This window comes from Vigna radiata, chromosome 5 (genome assembly GCF_000741045.1).
Source record: "Vigna radiata var. radiata cultivar VC1973A chromosome 5, Vradiata_ver6, whole genome shotgun sequence".
NCBI classification, from domain to species: domain Eukaryota; kingdom Viridiplantae; phylum Streptophyta; class Magnoliopsida; order Fabales; family Fabaceae; genus Vigna; species Vigna radiata.
This window is the reverse complement of record NC_028355.1, coordinates 3,223,024-3,247,077: the sequence shown is the minus strand read 5'-3', so window position 1 is coordinate 3,247,077 and position 24,054 is coordinate 3,223,024. Positions and strand designations below refer to the sequence as shown.

Below are 24,054 nucleotides of genomic sequence, written 5' to 3'. Positions count from 1 at the left end.
TCCATTCGAATAGACGACGACAACGATAACAGTTGTCACGGTTACTGTTGTGTCGATTATTAACGCTGCAAAACGTACGTCTGAAGACAGACACAGCAGATTTAGGAGCAATCACTAAAACCATGATTGCTGTTCACTCTTCTTTTCAGCCTTAATTATTCACTGTTAATGTGGCTTAAGATTAGTGCACGTGGCATTGTAATTAGTCACTTAAACATGCTGTTGATTATGCATTAATTAAGATGGATCCTTTTAAATTTGGCACTGTTCTGACAGTGAGAGTGTGAGAAAGAAAGAAAGAATAAAGAAAGAGAAATATAGAAGACGAAGCAAAGGAATTCCTTCATTTCTACCAAAAAAGAATAAACAAAGTCGATATGAAAGGGTGTTAAAGCAAGCCATGCATGCCCACCAACTCAGCTGCAATGATGACACCAAGAGTGGAAGTGGAGTCTTTTAAAAGGGAAAAAGCTTCTATCATTAATTCAATACCATCTGCTTTCTTAAATTTTCCATGCAAATCCATTTTTCATATATTATAGAATGTTTTGATGAGAATAAAGAAATTACAGAAGAGAAGGAAAGTTTAGAAAGATATTATTATATTGGTTGTTGTAATAGAGGTAGTGATGAATTAATGGCAGTGTAAGTGGTGAATACGAGGAAGTTAAGGGAAAGAAAAAGAAATGGTGAGGTTTGAAAGAAGAGATGACGATAGGAGGAAAAAGTGTGAAAGTAGAATCTAGTCCTATCTCTTGAGAGAAGTGATGGGTTTGGCACTGCAAAGAGAATCCATGTTGGAGAGAACTTGAAAAGGCGAGCCACAAGGAGGGGTTGGTGTCGGGCACGCCTTCTTCAAACTTCAAAGGAAAACTTGTTTCTTTCTTTCTTTCTTTCTTTCTTCTCTCTTTCTTCATGCATCAGACATAGCCAAATTCTTAGTGGGCGGTCACCATTGGCTTCATTCCCTTTGGCGTTTTCCCATGTTCCCTTAAGTCAGACCTTATTCTCTTCTCTCTCTCTCCAAAATATGTTTCAGTGTGCATGCAGTGATCTTTCGGGTATTAACACTCAATTCTATGTTCCCTTCCTACAACCCCTTTTGCCCATTCTTCCATTTTATGTGTGCATGCGTATCTATGATATGTAAAGAAGGATCACAGAGCTGAAAGATTGAGTTTTGTTACATACATATACTACTAGTAAAGGGTATTATTAAAGACATCAAAATGTGAAGATACGAAAGGCTTTTTCCTGATTTGATCCTCAAACCAATGATTTAATAGCATTTGTTATTACTGAATAAAGAGGTTTCAAAAAAAGGTGTAAAAGGGAAATGAAGCTTTTTGACCACAGCATCAACTTTATGTTGTTAATCTCACATGATATATTGTGGCTGCTAAGCTTTTGCCTCCAAGTTATTATATTGCGTACATAAAAAAGTGGTGTTTGTTCATCAAATGGATCCTTTTTTCTTTTCAAGGCTAAGACTACACTGCACTTTATGTGGACCAGTTTTTTAACCATTTTATAATTTCTTTCAGACTTCAAAATCACAGTAACTAAACTCCGAGGCACATTCAACTGTTCTTTTCAAACTCCATCTTTTCCCCTTCTGTCACTTACTACTATCCATTACACATTTGCATAAACCAGTTGCATATTAGCATCAGCAAAAAGCAAAAGGGGTTTTATCACTTCTTTTTTTCTTCTTCATTCAAACCTTTCAAACACAATTCCATTATGTCATTCAAATTACAACTATGTTTGGTTATCACCATTTAGAACAAGATTCAAGTTTCTCATGAAACTTTGTTTGCTACACAGATCACTTTTATTTATTATATAGTGGTTTGATTATATTCTTTTGAAAAAATAACTAAAAAGTTTATTTAGTTCTTGATAGTGGCTGTTGAATACCTCCTGGGAGATCACTTTTCATTCTCATGATGAAAAATATTTGGGCAGTTCTTAACAATGACTTTTCTTCCACCAATTATGATGCCTATGATGTATCCACCAGCTGCACATGTCTAAAGGACCATATATGAAAAATATGAAAAAAATTCAAATTTACAAGAAAAGGTTTGGAATTCTGGATGAAAATTTGGAAAGACAGGTATGAAAATGAATGAAGAGGAGTAGTTTTAATGTGAAAATCCCATTTGTAGATGAATTTAAGAATTTTAAAAGTCTGTTTTGTAGTTTTGAAAATGTTAATGAATGAGTGTTACGTAAAGTTAAGGGTATGCATGATTGAGTTAGAAATGGAGAAAAGTGAGAGACAAATTGAAACTTACATCAAGTCTCTCAAATGTTGTTGTCTATGTCACTGAAAACAGTCCCAGATGTATGGGACAGGTTTCAGACATTCATTTGTACCATTGCTTACATATTCTTATTCTCTCTGTCCTATTCCTATATTGAATTCAAGTGAATAATATTATATATGGAATCTTTCAGAGATTTCATTCTCATCTTCTCTACTCTTTTTCTCTTCTATTATATTCTTCTCATGCCCCACTTTCCTTTCACAATTTTGGATTCAGATCAAACACACTCACTCACAATGCTTCTATCATTTTACTGTGTATTGTGTCTTTGAAGAGAGATTAGTGTTATTGATTTTATTTTTATTTGCTGGTGCATCTGTGGTTGAGTTTGACTTGGTTAAGGTGGTGTTGATGATGAACCTTACTGTCAATGAGAACTGATGATGGCAAATATTCTTACTATCAATGAGTCAATGCAAATTATCATCGGCAAAAGTAGTTCAATAAGGTTTTTGTAGACAATACATCAGATTTTGTTTCGAATCACCAAAAAGAAAGGATTATGTTGAAAAAAATTATTATAAAAATAAAGAATTAATTTAAGAGTTATCACGACAATTCAAAATCTCTTGAATGTTCGAGATATTTGAATAATATGTCATAGGAGGAGTTGTAACTTTGTTCATAAAAATTATATGAGAGTATTTGTAATTTTTGTTAAAAGAAAATTGAAAAGAAGATTTGTATTTTTTTTTCCCAAAAGAATTGTACGAAAAGTTTAGAAAAATTCTATGAACATTTGCAATTTATGCTAGGAAAATTACATGTTTAATAATAATAATAATAATAGTTTTGTTGAGTATTTGTGAATGTAAAAAGTTTAAGGTATAGAAATATGTTAAGTTTATTTTATTGTTATTTTTATTTGTAAATGTGCTTTTACTAGAGGGTATTTTTCTCCATGATTTCCAAACAAAAATTAACATCATCGCTTACATATACATAGTAAGATGATAAGAGAAAACAATTGAAAAAGAGTATTCATATACTTTTTTTTATATTATTATATTTAATTAATTTTTAAGTTTTGTAATGAAAATTCATATTTTTTTTACATATTATCATCCTTTTAAATTGTCTAATTAATTCTTTTTTTTAATCAAAATACTTCATTTTCCAATTTTAGAATATATATTTTTTATTTTTTTGAAATTGTTCTAATGACAAAAAGAATTAGCAATATAGTTGTATCATCACCCGGGTCAATCACAAATGAAATGATCAATCATTAGTTAAACACCTCCTGGACGATGTGGACCAAACGGTCAATTGAAAGGGAAATTAATCCTAATGATGAACAAATTAAGATAAAGTATGATTATCACCAATTGAACCACAATTAGGTTGTTGTTAATCAAAGACTCACTCCGAAATATATAAATATAAGTTTGAGATAAAGGTAGGTGATTGCATTTATTATGCTACTAATATCTAAATTGTCAAACGTTGAACTCACTTTGACATAAAAGTACTTCTGCAAGTGTCTTCCTAACGATATTAGATGACTATAAACTTCGACAAATATTTGAACCTTTGGACTATTACCTACATCAATCCTACATCGTGAAACAATAGTTAATTTAACATCAATGGTATGCAGCTTGTAAAAGTTTCTTGGTTAGCCAACATAAGTAATATAATTTGGTAGTGTGACACACGAAAATGATCCAGAAAGTGTAATGAAGATATGGACAAAAAAATCCTCGTGGTGTCTGTAACCATGTTGATGTGTAGTTTCAACTATCATTTGTTGCATAATCTATAACGAAGAAGAGAATGTTGTTTGTTGTTGTTTCTATTCTATAAGAGATGATGTTATCGGCATTGATAGTAAGGTGTGTTGAGTTGTAAAGATAAATTTTGCAATGTCAGTAGAGGGTATAGCAATGTTGGTAATGAGAAAAGTTGTTGAAATTTGCAAAAAAGAACATATTCAAATGTAGTCTGAGATATATAAGGTATGAGGAAGGCAAAAAGTGGTTCCGAGATGTAATGGGAAGAAGAAAAAAGATAGAAAAAAGTAGGCATGAGAAGATTATGAATGCATTATTTGTGAAGAGTTTGAATGAGAAAAATGAATTAGAGTTATTGAAAGGTCTATTTTGGTGGCAGAAAAGGAAGATGCAGAGTTTGTTTGTTGTGAGTAGTGTCTGACATATTTTTGGTAGGTTATATAGAGAGGTAAGATGTGTAATGTGTTAGTGTTATATATCCCAATGCAATCATTTTATGTTATGTTATGTTATCTTATGAATGCTTTTTGTACATCAATTATCTTTCTGTTACATTTTTTCTTTATGCATCTGTCAGACCAAAAGCTTCCACAACTCTTAACTCATTTCATTCTTTCTTTTCACTATATTCAAATCTCAACTTTTTTTTTTTTTACTCTAATACTTCAAAATATAATTTACTCCCCTTAAAACCATAAGACAAAATATACAATTCATTTTTAAAACCATTTTAAGAAAAATAATCTTATAAATTAATGAACTAATGGTTGCAAGTCTCACATATAAGTTAATTTAGAGTATATATATATATATATATATATATATATATATATATATATATATATATATATATATATATATATATATATGAATGTAACAAATCGGTATTGTAAGTTAAATTGAGTTTAAAGTTGACTTTTAACATCATATCAGAATTAAGAATCGTGAGTTAAAGTCTATATAACAAAATTTGTATTTGTTAAACATATTATTTTACAAGTCTAAATTGGATTTAAAATTCACTCTTAACATTATATAGAATTAAGAATAGTGAGTTAAAATATATTCTAACAAATTTTGTATTTGTTAAACATATTATTCTACAAGTTTATCATACTATAGTTTCATACAAAATATATATATATATATATATATATATATATCGCCATCAGATATGTATTAAAAATTTGTAAAGACTTGTGATTTTGTGAATAAAATTTATTTATTAGTATTAAAATGACAAGTTTTTTTTTTTTTTTTTTAAACCATTAGAAGAAGCTATATGTCTTGTAGTGGTAGACATGTAAGAAACAAGTCTCGTAGCGTTACATGGCTCAATTCAAACCCTTGTTCGGTTGAGACTAAACAGTGATAATCCTAGAGCCCAATGTTGTTAAGAACATCATTATTCATCATGTTGATTCTGCCTCATTCCACAAATTAAATATTTATTTAAAAATTAAAGTAAATGCCCCCTTCTACTCCCATAACACCTTCATTCTTTTATAATTGTTCATAAAATTCGTCTAAATTAATACGTTTTAAAAATTTATCTCTAATATTAATGCTCACACTTCAACTTTTTGTTTAATCTCTTTCGTCAACTATTAATTTTTATTTATTGGTCCTTTATAGAAATAATAAAATTTAAAGTAAAAGTGTTATTTTGTTTATTATTTATTGAACTTGGAAAATAAAGCAAAGTGCATAAAAATTGTAGCATATAGGGATATAACATAACAGAATAGACCCTTTTGATTGTTTGATTTGTTTTTTATATGAAAAGTGGAAAGTGATAATGGAGCATTAAGGCATGTATTTTTGGAAGCCTCCATTGTTTGTATTGATATTTTTGGAGAACTTTTATTTATTAATTGTTATTTATTTATATATTATTTATAGGTAATTAAAGAGTGTGTATAAAAGATAAAGGAAGAGTTTTTATAGGGATTAGTGAGCAAAGAGAGTGGCAGCAATGATTTGGTTTTGCATGTAATATTATAGAAAGATTTTCATAACTTTTCCTTTTCTGTGTTTTCCTTCACTTTCTTTACTTTACTGTCATCACTTTAATCACTCTCTTAGAATTCAGTAACAAAAGCTTCTTCCTCTTTTTCCCTTTTACTCTCTCTTTCTACTACAATCTTCATTTCATATCTAAATTTAAATTACTTTTTTATTTTCTATTTCTTATTAACAAAATTCTTTCAAATGTTGGTCGTAAATTCATTTTTAAAATATCAAACATTACAATTTAAAATTTTCAACCTACTACTCTCAAAATAGTGGACCTCTCCTATAAACTAGATACATTCTTAATAATTATATAACTTATGTTTTAGAATAATCTATATAAATTTTATGCAATATCATAATATAAATATTTGATTAGTGGTAAACTAGACCACTAGTTTAGAAAAAAAAAAACTAAAAAAAGAACATATATAATAAAAATATTGATACACGTACTTTATATAAGATTTTATATTCAATATAGAATTATGATTTATTAAATAAGAAATTTTAGATACTGTAGTGCACTCCTATTTGGGCCACACACTGTGCATCCCATTCAAATTCCAACTTCCTGTCGCTTTCTACCAAAACTGTCTTTTAATTGCCACCCCAAATATATATATATATATATATATATATATATATATATATATATATATATATATATATATGAGTATGTTAACACGCATACGCTTGAAAAACAGTTACGTTTTAACAATGTGTACCGAATTATAGTAGACAAAAATACCCTCATTTATCATGGATTTTAAGTTTTAAGGTCAAGGATATTTAAATGATTTTCATTCAAACTTAAAAAAAAAAAAAAAAGAAACCCCCCAAACCCTTATCCACCTCTCTCATTTCTCTCAACCCTTTCTCTTACATCTCTCTTACTCTAACATTTTCTCTGTCATTTAGGGATGACAAAAAAATCCGCGGGTATCCGCGGGTAAAACCCGCGGCGGGTAGTTACACTCCAACATTACATTTTCTCTGTCATCCCTACTGTTACCCAATTGAAAAAAAAAAAATCAGAAACCCTTTGTCGTTAGAGATATTTTCTCTCTCATCTCAACATTTTCTTTGTTAGCACTCCAACATTTTTTCTCTCATCTCAACCCAATTGAAGATGGTGGTGGTAATTTGAATCAGAGATATTTTTTAAAAATTGAAAAAATTTACTCTTTTATAATCATTTTATATTTATTAATGTATGTAAAATGAATATAAACTGTCACTTTATGTTACTCTTTCCAAATCTCAAAAGTAAAAAATGATTTTACTATTTTTTTATCTTCCACAATGGTTAAAGTTTATTCTAAAATGTAGAAGTTGATTCAGTGATAAATAATTAATGTTTGCTTGATAATATTAAACTTACACACCTATTTATAAATGAGTGTTAAATGATCTCTTATTTGTTTGAAATATTTACTTAATATTTATAATAGATTTTATCTATTTATAATAGATTTTATCTATAAATATTTGTATATGGATATTTTTTTATCCAAATGCACTCTCCTTATTACAATAAATGAATAACTTATAAAAATTTTGAACATATTTTAAGAACTGGAAAATAAAGTGGAAAATAGAGTGTCAATAGATATTTTAAAATAATAAGATTAAGTATTTTAAAGTTAAAAAAATTTAATAACATAAATATAATTTCATAAACTCATTTCATTATCTAAAACACTCATTATGTGTTACCCACTTCTTTTTTTCTAGTTCCTTGTTGGTAAGAGGTTTTAAGGACTCTCTTTTTATCACAATTTTGTGTTTTGTAGGCGTTTTGTATGATTCCTTGAGTTCAGAGCAAGAGTAGTGCACCATATAGAGTTTGGTAGCATTCTCTTTAAGGTAGGGGAAGCTAGTGCTTGTTTTATTTTGAAATATTAAGTATAAATTAATAGTTATTAGTGTGTGTAGTTCTTATATGTTGAATGATTATGCCTGAAATGATAGTTAATATAAATTGTTGTTGGATAAGTGTGTTTGATCATATGATGATTGTTGACATTGAATGATATTGTGTTAGACTTAAATTGTGTGATGAATGTTGTTGTTGAGATGTTTGGTGATGTTAAATTGGTTATAATGTTGAGAAGAAATGGACTAGGCTGAGCCATAAGTCATTTTGGTCTAAAATGGTGGGGGTTTTAAGAGGTGAGTTTTAAAAATAATGGTCTAAATAAGGATATGGCAAATTAGGAATTGTTGTGTGACTATTTGAGACTTGTTTGGGTGGTGAATTAGTAGAGAATTGATCTATATGGTAGACGATAGGTTGTGTTTTGAATGAATTTTGGTGCATTTTAGGGGTTTTGGAGAGTGACATTTTAATTTGGAAGGTTTTAGGTAGGTTAAAGTGTTTGGAGTTTGTCTTTGAGTCATTTATGACTTGTTCAAACCCCTAAGTGGCTTAGTTTTGAGATAAAATTGGTAGAATTGAACTATGGTTGATAAAGTAGAGTTTTAATTGTTTTTTAGTTAGAATTTCATGGTATATTGAATTAAACTAGGTTTGGGTTGGATTACATACTCTTGGATGGGTCATTTGAGGCTTAGAACACCAAATGGAACTATTAGAAGTTGGTAGTTGTGCTTAAGGTAGGTCATATTAGGTTAAGAGTGTGCAAATTATGTAGAATTAGTGTTCTAGAGAATTATACAGAGTGGATGGACGAGTAGAGGGCTCGTTGGTGAGAGTATTTAGAGTGTTTTGTAGTGAGTTTCAGTAGCTAGGCGAGCTAGCTCACTAGGCTAGTGGAGCTCACTATTTTTGGTCTCGTTGGACAAGTGAAGGTTGCTCGCTGCGTGAGCTTGTGCTCGTTGGGCTGATTATGGCGATGGGCGAGTGAGTTTGGGTGTTCAGTTGTTTTATTTTTTATTTCTTTTTTGTGTTTGGATTTACATGGTGTGATGATTTATCTGATACTCAATAATATGGTTGGGAATACTCAATGGTATGAAATTAAGGTTGTAAGAGTTCTAAGAAGAATTCTTTGTGGTTGTATCAAGTGTTGTTGGTATGAATGTAAAGAGTTCAATCTTGAGAGTTATCATGACACTTTAATTATTGTTATTCATTCTCAAGTAGAGAGGAGTGAGACATGTGACCTAAGGCATTATTTAACGAACTAACCTTGTGTGGTAGTTCGAGGTGGACAAACTGTTTCACCACTACAAAAGCATGACCCGTCATAACTCGACATTTATACTATATCCGAACAGTCAAGTATAAGTTTATTGTATGATTAGGATGTTTGGTTACTTTGCTTGAAAATGTGATGAATGTTGAAATTTTAAATATTCTATGTTTATTTCTATTACATTAGTTTACCCTTTTACGCGATTTTGTGTTTGGTTACTATTTATGTGTAGTTCTTATTGCAATAATTATGAGCAAAGGGTAATTAAAGCAAGCCATTCATCAAAACACACTCTAAATAAAATTTTATTACTTTTCTACAAATCTATAGAGATTTAAACCAATAAAAAAAATGGAAGATGACCTAAAATATTTATTATAGTTTAAAAATAAAATGATAAATACCCGTGAATATTCCATGAGCTGGCTGAAAGTAAATGTAGAAGTTAGAGTGGTGTATTTAGAGAAAGCATATTGTGTCTGAATCTAACCGCATCATGTGTTAGAAGTCTGTTTGTTCTGAGAAGGTGGTCACATTGGTATAGTAGTAACATGCATAAACCCTAAACTAAGGGGCTTTAGGGTTATTAAATTAATTTTAAATGAATCATTTGTTATTCAACTACTATTAACTTTTTTTTTTCTCAAAAGCTATTGTTTGGACGAGTTAAAAAAAAATTAAAATCTACTTTTTAATATGCCAATTCATCATTTTTTGGTATTTTATAATTACTTTTTTTTTTCAATTTATAGTTTCAATTTTTTGTTTTGTTAGGATTCTTGTGAAAAGAATTGTGAAACATTGACAAATCTTTTCTTTTTCTTCCTTTACAATTTTTTATTTAAACCATTAAAGAATGAAAAGAATATAAAGTCTCTAACATAACTTCATTTTCTCTACTCCAAGTATAATAGTTTATTTCTGATAAGAAAAATGATTGATGACAGAATTAATCAGTGTTTATAACATAGGTCATATATGCTCGGCTGTTTATGAAATATGAATATAATTCTTCTAATAATAATAGTCTATTATTATTAATAAATTATGATTCTTTAAATAACTGTAATATATTATTCTTTTGATTTTTTTTCAATATTTGTTTCGTTTTTGTTGGTTGTTTCTAATTAAGCAACTTAGATAAAAACAAAACTAGAACAAGTGGATCTCATTTGGTCCGGCCTACAATATATTATAACTATAGAGTATAAAATAAATAAATAAAATCATTTAGGATCTGTTTATATAAAAGTGAAACTACATAAATTTTTTTATTAAATTTAAAAATAGAAACTAAGGTTTATTCTATGCAACAACAATTTAATCTGAATATCATTTGTTGTCATCCTTTTATCACCCATTAAAAAAGAAGAATTAAATAGCAAAATTATCTATTTCTTATTAACTTCTTTATATCATGAGTTACACATACTAAGGAAATGATGCTTTCACTATTATTGATAGTGCTGGGAACATTGTTGGTTTATAGGATATAATTATTTGGCCCAAAAGAGTCCAAAATTAATTTGGATTCTTAATGTTGTGAAAGTCCAATTTATTCCTTAGACTTTTTTGAAAGATTTTTTTGGGTACCATATTTAACATCTTATTAATTAACCTATTTCTGATTTCCTTTTTCGTTAATCAACTAACCAGAAAAAGAAAATGACCACAAACATTTTTTTTGGGTATGATCGCTTCTCTTTTTGGAACATAGAAATTGAATACCACTTTTATAAATTCTCGTCATTCTTTGACCGTTGTTATACATATTTTATGCTTCCAATATTCATAAACTTTGATCACTATTCACTAGAAATTCTAAAACAAGCATTATGAAAAGAAAGAATGTATTTGAATCACGAGGAAATTTGAAATATACTAAAATAGATTTTAAGTTTGACTCAATTTTACAAAACAGACTTGTAAAATGAGATTATAAACTATCAATTAGTCTTATCTCTAGTCAACAAAAAACTTCTAACACACATCATCATTCAATCCAATAACAAATATCCACGACTTAAAAAAAATAAATATACACTGCTTGAAAGAATAAAAGATTGATTATGATATGAAACATTAAACATTATTTATGTAAAGTTAATTATTAAACCATGACTTTACTCTTAATGGTATTAGAAATGAAAAAGATTTTATAAAATATATTTAATGAATAAATAGGTGTAGCTAGGTTTAGGAAGCACATTGTCCAAGGAGAAGAATGATATGTAAGTGAGAGTGGAGAAGTAGGAAAAGCAAAAGAGAATAGTGTGTGTTTCTGGGGACATTTATTGTATAAAGTAGCATGCTAGGTCTTCTTTTCACCTCCCCAAAAATCTTTCATTCTAACTTTTTGAGTGAGGTGTGACTGGGAAATTGGTCAAAATGGGAAATTGCAAAAATCAAAGACTCTCTTTGCAAACTTTGTGGGTTCCATTCCCACTCAGAAAGCTGGATCATGTTCATATTATCAATCCAATTTTTTATCCAATCTATGCCAACCTTTTTGCTACATCATCACTCATCATTCAAATCATCCATTTATATCTCATCAAACTTTTCCAACTCACCTCAATTGCTAAAGGAATCAAATCGAATGACTCTTCTTAGTTAACTACCACTTTCACAAAGATAAAATTTCAATATATATGTCTTTTTTTTTATTATTATCATTAAATATAAATCATAGAAAAGAAAAATACTTGAAATGTTCTAACTCTTTACATATCTAAATTTGATTAAAAGAAAAAACTCCAAATTTACATGTAATCTCTTTGACCAAAGAATAAGAAACATTGATAAAAACATAACACTAAGATATACGTAAAGATCTAAAAGAACAACATAAGTATCATTACATGTTAAATCCTCAGTCCCTCCAAATTATACGAGTGATCAACAAATGTCATATTCATCATACTACATTAATTAGTATCCATTTTTCTTGTATTTTATAAACTCATGATTAATCTCGTTCCTAATATTTTAATTATACACATTTTATAAACAAAGATTAAAGTCTATTAATCTTTGTTAAGATAATTAAACAGATTTGATCATACATATTCTTGTGGATATAAATTCTCTAGAACCATATATGTATATATTATGTTAATGAAGGAAGATTCGTTTGATCATAACCCACACATAGGGTGCCATTGCGGCTATCTGATACCTTCTGTCATTCAAAAGATGAAAAGAAAAAGAAACTTCATTTAATTAACGTGTCTCATCACCAATAATATAATCTATTATTCTCCCTTTTGAGTTAAATTAATTACCATAATAAGAGTACTAATCTCATTCTCATGTATATAAAAGTATATTCATACTTTATTTGATGTCCAATAATTGACACTATAATATTTTGAAGAAGAAAAAAAAATCTGACACTGAACCATTTTTAAACCATTGTCACAAGACTCATAGATACCAACTAACTTTCCAACCTATATATATTCTTCAAAATTCATTCTTTATTAAAGGCTATTTTCTTCACAACTATATACTCACTCTTTATATTTGGATTCGTATAATACTTAAAATAAGGGATCATCATATTAATCTAAGAAAATCAAATCATATATATATATATATATACACACACATACACACACTCGACTTGCTGGTATTGATGGTGATCAGAATCTCTCAGAGTTTTAATTTTGAAGTTTGTGATTCATTTAGATTATCTCTAATTATAAAATGAATATCTTTCACTTTAAAGAGTAAAGCAATGGATGGTTCATTAATGTGAAGATCAAGTGCTGTCAAAAACAGGTTCATAATTTACCATATATGTGGAAGCATTTAATCATAGTTTTAATAGTTAAATTTGTAATTATGAGTCATAACTTTCCACTTTACTTTTAGAGAGAATTTGACAATTGTGTTGACAGAAATTGATTTTTATTTAAGCATGTCTTTTAATTTTGTTGTTTTGTTTGTTGTTTGTAATCATACTTTAAGATAAGTGTTCCCACCAGCTGTAAGTAAGTGCTGGTTATGCTAAAATGTCTTCATATGCTACTTTGTTTTTTTTTCCTTTGTGGTCCCCTTTTTTTCACACAATGCTGAACTTGTTAACCTGTGAGTTGGGAATTTTTTGTTTTAATCCAAGGTTGTGATTGAAATGAAGCACTTCAAATTTGTCTTGAGCATATCTGTTGAAGTAAAACATGTTTTGTTACGTAAGTGTGGGCCTGTTCTGTCTGAGTTAATGAAGGCTCAGAATTTTCACTTTCCTTCTTTTGTTGAAAATTTGTTAGGGAATATGCTAACCAAATCATTTGAACCAGTCGATGGATGTAGCAGGATTCATGAGATCATCACAATGAAAAAAAAAACTGCACATTTTCACAAACAATCAATGCATGCATAAAGGGATCCTTTTCTTCTAAGTAGAGAAATGCTATTGTCTTCACCACTTTTCAAACTTTGAAATATAATGTTCCAATGATTTGGGTACATCCTTCCAATCAAAAACCACATCCTTTTTAAAGGGTTGATGACCCCAAAATGAGCCAGCCTCTGATTATATATCTACTTAGGGTGCTTCATTTTGAATTATAGAAAAAGGATAAAAAGAGTGCTCAAAGAACAAACATGCATGCCCCCACCTCATCACATCTTATGATATATATCTCATTTGTTTTAGCTTTTCATCTTTTCACTGTAAGCTATCTGATCATACATATATATGCACCATTCAATCATGAGAGAAGTGTAAAAACGACAACAGACATTAAACTCAAAAGGGCGTGTTAATTAGGTGATAAATAAGCTTTTTAAAAAGTAATATACATATTCTGTTTCAGTGAATTTCACTGCAAAAGGGGGCCTATTTAATTTTACTTGATCTCAAAAGTTTAAACGTCACTGCTAACTGCTGAGTGCATGTATTTCTTCTGATATATAATACCTTTTTAGAATTAATATTCTCTGTTCAATCATCCCTATGGTACTTCTTTTGTTTGATAGCTTTAGTATAGTTTGAGTGTTCTTTCCACACCCTTTCAACCGAAGCACTTCCTTTGTTACATAAGGCATTAATTAAGTAGCAGATTCTTTTTTGGCTCTTTTAATGTACTGGGCTATAAGAAAGTTGCATAATCAGAATATATGATTATTCTATATTTTTTTTTTCTCTCCTTTAGTTACTTTTAATTCTTCAAATATACCTTAAACAGATCCTAACCTTGGAATCCACGCTATATATATACTTCCAAAATCAAGCTCTCTCCACATGAGTTAATTTTTATCTTCCCATTTTCTCTTAAAAAAGTGCTAAGTTTAAAAGTAAAGTTGTATAATGATCAAATTCTGATCATGCTTCGAATCTTGCAAGGTCAGATTAATGTGACTACGTGAGGACCCATATATGCTTTCCTTATATAATTCAGCTGGTCAAAGAACTGTCTAATCGTTCTTATACTAATTACTATTTTTCGTGGTAAAACTTCATATTAAGTGTATATGAGTACAGATAAACAAGTTTTTAATTAATGCCATTCAGGAAGAAATATGTGTCATTGGTTTCACTTTCTTCCTTTAATTTAATTACAAAGTTTGGTTTTAGACATTGGAGTAAGCTAATTACATATATACATTCTAATAAAACAAAAGTTATCTGCATATACATAAAATTAGAACTTAATTATAACACTAATGAAACTTAATTAAGTACAATTATACACATGGTTTGTGGTATTTGAAGATATCAAGAGATCCTGGTTACCTTTCATGCATCTCGACGAGAATCTATAATAAGGAGGATAAAAAAATAATCTTTCTCAGACCCCAAAAAAAAAGAGTGAAGAAAAGCAAGAGATGAGGATAATATACGGTTAAAGAAAATAGTAAATGATGCATAATGCTGAAGCAATGTTAAAGGGTAAAAACATGTTATGAAAGTAGTCAAAAAAGTAACATATATAGCTGAAAGTTGATAATAAAACTCTTACAGAAATGTTTTCTGGCTTCCAAGAAAAAACAAATGAGGCCTCAGTGTTTGTATAAACGAAATGGGAACACAAATGAGTATGCATTATAACAGTATATTTCAGTTCTGCTTCCTTTTTTTGGTAACACAAAAGGTTTTTTTAAGTGGGTTGTTGGAAATTAGATGAGATTAATAGAAAAAGGTGATTGCAGTCTGCAAGAGGAGAGAGAGGAGAGAGACTGAAAAAGATCCAATAATGCTGTGAAGGATAGCAGACAGAGAGTTGCTTTTCGGGTACTTGGGGAATAAAATGCTGTCTCTCTACGAGGATTGGCGTGAAGAGAGAGAGAGTGCTTCTTTTATTTTACTAACTATCTCTTTTCACAATATGCTCAATCAAATTCTAACTTTACATATTCATATATAAATGACAGAAAAAAAGTTTATATAATGAAATATACTGCAGATTTGTGTAACAACTGCATATATTATATCAGAAAACAAAATGGTTAACATGATAAAAAGAAGTATATGAAATATGAATTATAAATGTTGTATAACTTTTTTTTGTTCAGTTTTCATCTCTTTTCACCTTCCTAACTTTCTCCTTTAGTACTTTTTTTGAATTTCTGCTGGGGTTGTCTGGCTATTCAAAGGATGATGTGGAAGGAGGAAAAGCTTTGTGACTCCAAGTAAGAATTTTGAATTGTGGGTCCCTGTTGTTGTGTTGTACTCTCTAGTTTCTTACGCAACCTCATTTGCGCAAAAACTACACATTGCACAAGAAAGAACATGTTAGTTTTTTCTTTTTCTCATTTTTTTAAGTATATTATCATCTAATTAATCAATGGAATCAAATAGTTTCTCTACCCCTTTGTAATATGATCAACATGCATGCATATTGCTGTTGCAGCTATAGCAGATGACTGCACTCTACAGCTTTTCACCCTTTATATNCAGCTCAAATTCAGCAACACTATATGTGCATTGGGCTAATGGTAATTTTATGAGGGTACTGTTACGAATCCGACATTCCAATTAAGAATAAGAGAGAAAAGACCTCATTAATTACATGAATAAGACATTTAGATTATANATGGACTGCACTTATAACTGTAAACCGGAGAGAGAAAGAGGAATGAAGTGGAAATAAAAAGCTAAGAAAAAGCTGCTGCTTTAAGCTAAAACCGAAAGAGAATTAAGCAAAAGAAAAAGGAAAATAGAAAATATAANAGAATAAATAATGAGTGAGAAGAAGTATACTACTATAAAGAAGCAGGGAGGCCTAGACTGGTGTTTCTAAAGCTTAACTAGTTGCTCTCATTCAGTGTGATATTTGAGAAGTAGGTTTGAGTTGGTTGAAGGTTCCTCTGAGAAGAAGAGGAGGTAGTAGGTTTTTTGTTAGGCAAAAACAGAAAGGAGGGGTGTTGGTGGAGAGAAAGAGAAAGAGAAAGAGAAGAGAAAGGGAAGCAGTGTGGTTGTGAAGAAGAAAAGGTTTTGACAAAAAGGGGGTGGTGTGGGGGGTGGGGTTTTATTCAAGTGATGCGCTCAGGAGCTTGTACATTGCAACAGACCCTCACAGCGGAGGCTGCTTCAGTGTTGAAGCACTCTCTTGGGTTGGCACGCAGAAGGGGCCATGCACAGGTCACCCCTCTGCATGTGGCTGCTACTTTGCTCAGTCTAAGAGCCAGTTCCTTGAGAAGGGCTTGTCTCAAATCTCAGCCACACCAAACATCTCACCCTCTTCAGTGCAGAGCTCTTGAGCTTTGCTTCAATGTCGCCCTCAACAGGCTCCCAACAACACCTGGCCCTTTGCTCCACACACAGCCTTCTCTCTCCAATGCTCTCATTGCTGCACTCAAGAGAGCTCAGGCTCACCAGAGAAGAGGCTGCATTGAGCAGCAGCAGCAGCAGCCACTTCTCACCATCAAGGTCGAGCTTGAACAGCTCATTATATCTATCCTTGATGACCCTAGTGTTAGCAGGGTTATGAGAGAGGCTGGTTTCTCTAGCACTGCTGTTAAGAGCAACATAGAGGATACTTCTTCCACACCTTCTGTTTTCCAGTGTTACAACACTTCTGGCGGTGTTTTCTCTTCTCCTTGCTCTCCTTCTCCCAGTGAGAACACCACAGCCACTGCCTTCAGGCAGAACCATTTCTTGTCTGCCTACACTTCTTCTGAGTTCAGTTCTCCATTTCTGTTCTCTCCACAGAAGAAGGCCTCCGTGTTTCCCATCACCGAGTCACCACCACCACCACCACCCTCTTCCAAGGAGGATATCAAGGTTGTTCTTGATGTCCTCTTGAGGAAGAAGAAGAGGAACACTGTGATAGTTGGTGACTCGGTGGCACTCACTGAAGGCCTTGTGGGAGAGCTGATGGGGAAGTTGGAAAGAGGAGATGTCCCTGATGAGTTGAAGTCAACACATTTCATCAAGTTTCAGCTTGCACCGGTTTCTCTGAGGTTCATGAAAAGGGAAGAAGTGGAGATGAGTCTCTCAGCACTGAAGAGGAAGGTTGATTCTGTTGCATCAGGAGGAGGAGCCATTTTCTATGTTGGAGACCTCAAGTGGACTGTAGAAGCACCAACTTCTAGTGAAAAGGATGAAGGAGAAGTCTTTGGCTATAACCCAGTTAATCATCTACTTGCTGAAATAGGGAAGTTGTTTTGTGATTCCAACACAAAGGTATGGCTTGTGGCCACAGCAAGTTATCAAACATACATGAGGTGCCAAATGAAGCAACCCCCTCTTGAGACTCAATGGGCTCTTCAAGCTATTCCTGTTCCATCAGGTGGACTTGGCTTGAGTCTCCATGCTTCCAGGTAATTTTCTCTTGCTTAATCACTTTCATGATTTTAATTCCAAAAACTAATTAATATTTTCTTAACAACCTACAACCTAGCCCATAAGAAAGTTAAGGAAAATTGAGTATGCAATATAAAAGTTATTCAGTGATGATCATTCCTTAATTTCAGAGTTTAATTGGTTTTGCATTTGGTTGCTAAGTACGTACGGTCTCTGGACTATGCCAGAAGCCACTGTCAAAAGCATGGTTGGTTGGTAAGGTAGACGTGAAGCAGTGCCTTTCTGCTTCACTTTGTTTTGTCAGTATACATAGAACCTCTTAGACATTACGGATTCACATGATGTTGTGTAGAAGGAACCATACATACTTTACCAAAAGGAAAAGAAAGAAGAAAGAGATGGTTTCATATTATATATATTTTCCTTATTGCAAACATTTCAGTTTCTCAAACATGATTTACAGTAACCTTTTGGAAGGTAGCAAGAACGTGATAAAAAAAAATGTTACAAGAATATTAAAAAGTACACAAGCTAGCTTCTGATACAGAATATATTCAAATCCCAAAAGTGTCTACTTTGGTTACTATTGTTGAATGTTCATTGAATCTTCTGTACTAATTTCAGTGTTCACGATTCAAAGATGACAATCTCCCAGAATCCATCTCATATGCTGGAAACAAAGCTCTTCAGTAACAGCAAGGAGGAGCAGGATAAACTCAACTGCTGTGAAGAATGTGCCTCCAATTATGAAAAGGAAGCTCAGTTGTTCAAACCAGACCAGAAGAAACTGTTACCTTCATGGCTTCAGTCTCATACCACTGCAGCCCATCAAAAGGTAGCAAAAGGCTTAAGATTTAAAAAGAAAAAAATGTTCTCTTCTTAAAAATTTCGAATCTTGTGTTTTAATCTTAATCATTTATAACAAAACTATTAATTCATACTTTTTCAATTAATCTATTAGTTGCAAAATATGATAACAAATTACACATTTTTCGGAAGTATTCTAACATATTCACGTTATAAATTTATCAATAAATTATTTATAAAGAAGTAGAATCAGAAATCATCATTCAGACTCTTGTATGTGAGATCGTGATTCAGTGAAATCATGCTATTTATTCTTGTTTCAGTTGGTTGAGAAAATGGCTCATGAAGAAATTGAATGTTTTCAGGATGAGTTGCGTCAGTTGAAAAGAAAATGGAACAGACTATGCCACTGTCTGCACCAGAGCAAACAGTCTGATAACCATTGGAGCAACATTTTACACGGCAATCAGAGTTCAAATGCGAAGATCTACCCTTACAATTCATCATATCCCTGGTGGCCAAACCAGGGAAGTGTCTTCACAGATTCAAGTTCAATATCTTTCGCTGATTCACCAGCCAAACCGGCTTATAGCTCCAACATTGTCCCTCGGTTTCGGCGCCAACAATCATGCACCATTGAGTTCAATTTCAGTGATGTGACTCAGAGAAAGCCATCCACAGCCTTGGATTCTCTCAAGGGCATGGAAGGTAATAGTAACGAAGTAAAGATTACTCTTGCTCTTGGAAATTCAACATTCGGTGGTTCAGGGCAAACGGTGGAAAATATCATAACTACTGATAGAACACTGCGACGAGCTCATATTTGTAAACTGTTGCAGGAGAATGTGCCATGGCAATCTGAGACAGTTCCTTCCATAGCCGAGGCATTGGTTGATTCCAAATCTGCAAAGCAGAGTGCTACTACTTGGTTGTTGTTGCAAGGAACTGACTCTGTTGGGAAAACAAGGTTGGCACGTGCGATTGCAGAATCGGTGTTTGGCTCAGTTGATGTGCTCCTTCACTTGGACATGCTGAAAAATTCAGCGACCCCATTTGCTGAAAGGGTGGCTGGAGCCTTGAAAAGCCAGGAGAAGCTTGTGATTCTGATAGAAAATTTGGATTTTGCCGATGCCCAGTTCAGGAAGTTTCTTGCAGATGGGTTTGAAAGTGGAAACTTTGGAAGTTTAAGTAGGACTGAGGAGAGTTCAGGGCGTGCAATATTCATACTAACCAATGGTGACACAAGGGGAAATGGAGAGCAGAACAATAAGGAGTCAGTGATGAAGTTGGTGCTGAAGATAAGTGAAACGAAGGGTGGTTTGGAGTCTTCATCATCATCACCTTGTTCGGGTGAGAAGAGAAAGGGTGAAGTGCTGGATTTGTTTTCCAAGGTTAAGAATCGAAGGGTGGAGGGTAGGAAAGTGTTTAGTCGGCATTCAAGCTTCAACAATCTTGACCTGAACATGAAAGCTGATGAAGAGGGGGATGAAAATGGGGAAGAGAAAACAGGTGGAAGCAGTCCAATTTCAAGTGATTTGACAAGGGAAACTGTGGCAGATCCATTGAGCTGGAATGGGGTTCTTGAGTCGATTGAGAACAGGTTTGAGTTGAATGAAAGTGCAGAGAGTGAAAGGGAGGTGGGAGAGATGTTGGTGTCAAAGATGAAAGAGTGGTTTGAGGAGGTTTATGGAAAGAAATTTACTGTAGAGGAGAGGGTGATAGAAGAAATTGGTGTGGGGTGTGGAAATTTTACTAACAGCATGTTTGAGAAATGGCTGAAAGACATTTTTCAAAGCAGTTTACAGACAGTTAACTTTGGTGGGGTGGAGGGGGGTATAGGTTTTACACTTTGTTGGGATGGTAAAGGTGATAGCAAATGGGATAATGGATTCATGGGTTCATGTTTGCCCAAGAATCTCCAAGTTAACTACTTCATGGATTAACTGACTTTGGATAGTTTGGAGGGGGGTTTGTAAAATGCCTTTGTGTAACCGCTAATTTTCATTATAGAATGTGTTTGTTTTTTCTTCTGTTATCAAACACCTTTCTTCCTTTTCATGTTTATGCAGTATTAATAACAGACAAAAAACCATCATCAAAACTACTTTTAAGACAATTATAAATACCCTTTTAGGACTTTTTTTCATTCATCTTCAATCTGAGAATCCGAGAATCCTATGGTCTTGTACTTTTATTCATCCAACTGGGTGGAGTATTATTATGTCTAGCATACCTACTATTATCAGAAGCATCAATGAATCTTTCGTTTGAGGGTTGGTGTGGTCAAAATCAGCAATAGATTAGAAATTACACAAGTGATTAAATAAGATAATATAAGGTTGTGTTATAGTTTGAATCCACTAGTAGAAGACATTGACAGTTTTTGGTTGTTCAACATTGTTTATGATTGCTTTGACCTTAAAAGGTTGGATGATTGAACGGCGTAAGTGGGTCCTGTCTTCCCATCTTACAACACCATCATTCCTTTCGTTTTCTCTTTCAATTATGCAAACTTCCTCTACCATACCTATCTCTTCAATATTAATAAATCCACCACCAAACTTTCAAACTTAATTACTACTACACCAATTTTAATACACATTTCATCAATTATAATTTCACTTCACACATGTTAATTAAGAACTATGCAAGCTGTGTATCATATAAAAGTATATCACACGTAATTTTCTTCACATTAATAAAGGTCATTTTTATGTAACTTTACTGATATTTAGTTCATTAATATTGAATCTGTTCACTCTATCACGTATTGAAATACTTAACACTAATAAATATTTTCTACATTTCTTTTTTCGTACATATAACTACACTATTTTTGCACAAAAATATTTTAAAAATAAAAAGTTTAACAAACGAATAAATATATTACACTTCTAACAATAGATACTATTAAACATACTACATTAAGATTTAATTAGTACTATAGTTATTATATTTTAGGTTTGTTTTATTTTTGTATATATTTTTCACTTAGTTGAGTCTTTACTTTTGTAAAAAAAAAAAAAATCAATTTGACATTTTTTTTAAATTGATGTTAACACCATTTATAAGTGTAATGTATCAAAATTTAAGTTTATTACGTATCAAAATTTGAATTATAGAATCATATGTGTCAAAGTTATAAAAATTCTAATAGAAAAAATACTCAAATTTTAACATGTGATGCTTTTAAATAATGTTAACGTCAATTTAATACAAAAGATTATATTAATTTTTTTTTAAAAATAGAAACTCAATTAATTTTTTTTAAACCTACTAAAACTCAATTAAGTTAAAATAAATATAAGAATCAACATAAACTAAATAAATAAATATAAAAACTAAATTACTAAATAAACCTTATATTAATGAAGCTCAAATAGATAGTGGAATTTGATCATCATATATAGAAAATCTCATTGAACTATAAATGATTTGACATCACATATGAAGGTAAGAGTTTAATTATGATAACAAGTGTATACTTGTTTATAATGTGAATCAAATAAATAATTATTACAACATAAACAGTCGTAATTAGATAGTAATGTAAAGGTAAAAGAAATGTAACTTTACATCTGTAAGCTAAAGTATATATATATTATTTATGAATGAGGTTTATAATTTAATTTATTTGCAATGTGTTGGTTGTCACTTTGGTCTTTAAAGAATGAGGAAATAGTAAAAGATGTGATAGGGTAGAGTTTTTCCAAAAGCTGGTGTAGCTCTTACTAAGATTTCATAATGACAAACTCCATTGTGGTATCTTTTTTGTGATGTTATAGGAGTGACTGTTTTGGGTCCCTTTCTTATTCAATTAATAGTGCTAAAAGACCTATCATTAATGCTCTTCTTCAATCATATAATTCTTAATTTTATCCAATCATCACTGTTCACAATGCAATTAATCAAAAACCTTTTTAAAACAATACAAGAAGGATAACCTGAAAGATATCACCGCAATAAGACTGAAATCATTAGGCTTTGTAGTGTTGCTATATACTTTATTTTAAGTGATGTTTATATTACTTTTCTATTAGCAAAAGATTTAGGGATAATGGTAGAGTTTTGTTTTTTTTATTTAAAGGTTAAACCTAAATCGTTCAATTATACAAAAACATGTCCAGGGACGACTATGTTTTTAAAGAATAAAAGTTCTTTTTAACAATTTTTTTTATAAAATATATGTAATTTATGATTGATCTTTTTTAAATATTTTTTTAAAAATAAATTTAAATAAATCAATAAAATCATGATATGTGTCTCGTTCTCAAAAAATTACTAAAAAAAAATTGTTAAAATATCACCCTCCCAACTCTACACAGTACTGTATAGTGCTACCAGCAAGAATCCAAATTGGGTAGTGAGAAATGGTAGTCATACATTTTTTTTTTCTTTGTTAATTTTAACAAGAATTCTATGAATGATAGATTGACTTAGCAGCACCATCTTCACTCCCAATTCTATGACGGCAAGGGACAGGGCAAAGGTGGGGAGTAGGAGCTACTCCTAATATTCCCCGTTTGATAGATTTTTTATTCCTTTTAGCAGAAAAATATTTATCAAGTCGAGAAAACAACAATCATACAAAAGGAGAAAAAAGTGGGTTTTGCTATTTAAAGAAAAAGAATGTGTACTATGAGAGAATTTCTCTATCTGATGATACAGACACAGGGTGTCGGCGTAATGAGTGCACAAAACTGTGTTGAATGTGAGAGAGATACATGATTGGAGTGCCCAAAACTTATTCTCGCTTTCAACATTAAAAAAATAATTATGCTCTTGCAATATTTTTACTTTCCTATATACATGCTACTTCATATGCTGCACCATTTTTCGTTTAGTCTTGCGTGCTTAAACCACAGAAAGATTTTTAACACATTGTAATTTGATCGTTGTTAGGGATTTCCCAACTTTACAACACTGCAAGAAAATGCAGTGTATGATTAGTTATGCAAAAAATTATTAGATAAAGAAAACGAAAATAATATATAAAAAAAAAACAGAGATAAAAGCTTGCATGTGATGCAACTTGGGAACAAGCTAAAAATATAAATGAACGACTTCTTTATAGGTTGGAGACATAAACTTCTCAATATATAATATATTTTATCTAACTTTAATTATCATTATTATTTTATTATTATTCTCAGTTTTGTATTAATTTAGTTACATTATATTATATATTAGCAGACTCTTAGAACAAGGTAATAAGTCCCGTCAGAATTGTAATAAATTATATTAAACTGTAATCT

The 24,054-nt window shown here is 31.2% G+C and overlaps 1 protein-coding gene across 2 annotated transcripts; it reads left to right on the top strand.

Annotated features, from left to right (window-relative positions):
- The first annotated feature begins 16,405 nt into the window (after positions 1-16,405).
- LOC106762349 (protein SMAX1-LIKE 4) lies at positions 16,406-20,839 on the top strand. Of its 2 annotated transcripts, none has more exons than XM_014646217.2 (3): positions 16,406-18,009; positions 18,617-18,827; positions 19,123-20,839. In XM_014646217.2, the coding sequence occupies exons 1-3, from the start codon at positions 16,727-16,729 to the stop codon at positions 20,740-20,742; spliced, it is 3,114 nt and encodes a 1,037-aa protein (XP_014501703.1). In that variant the 5' UTR covers positions 16,406-16,726; the 3' UTR covers positions 20,743-20,839. The 2 variants fall into 2 exon arrangements, with proteins under 2 accessions (XP_014501703.1, XP_014501704.1); XM_014646218.2 differs by having other exon boundaries at positions 16,413-18,009; positions 19,165-20,839.
- The last annotated feature ends 3,215 nt before the right edge of the window (positions 20,840-24,054 follow it).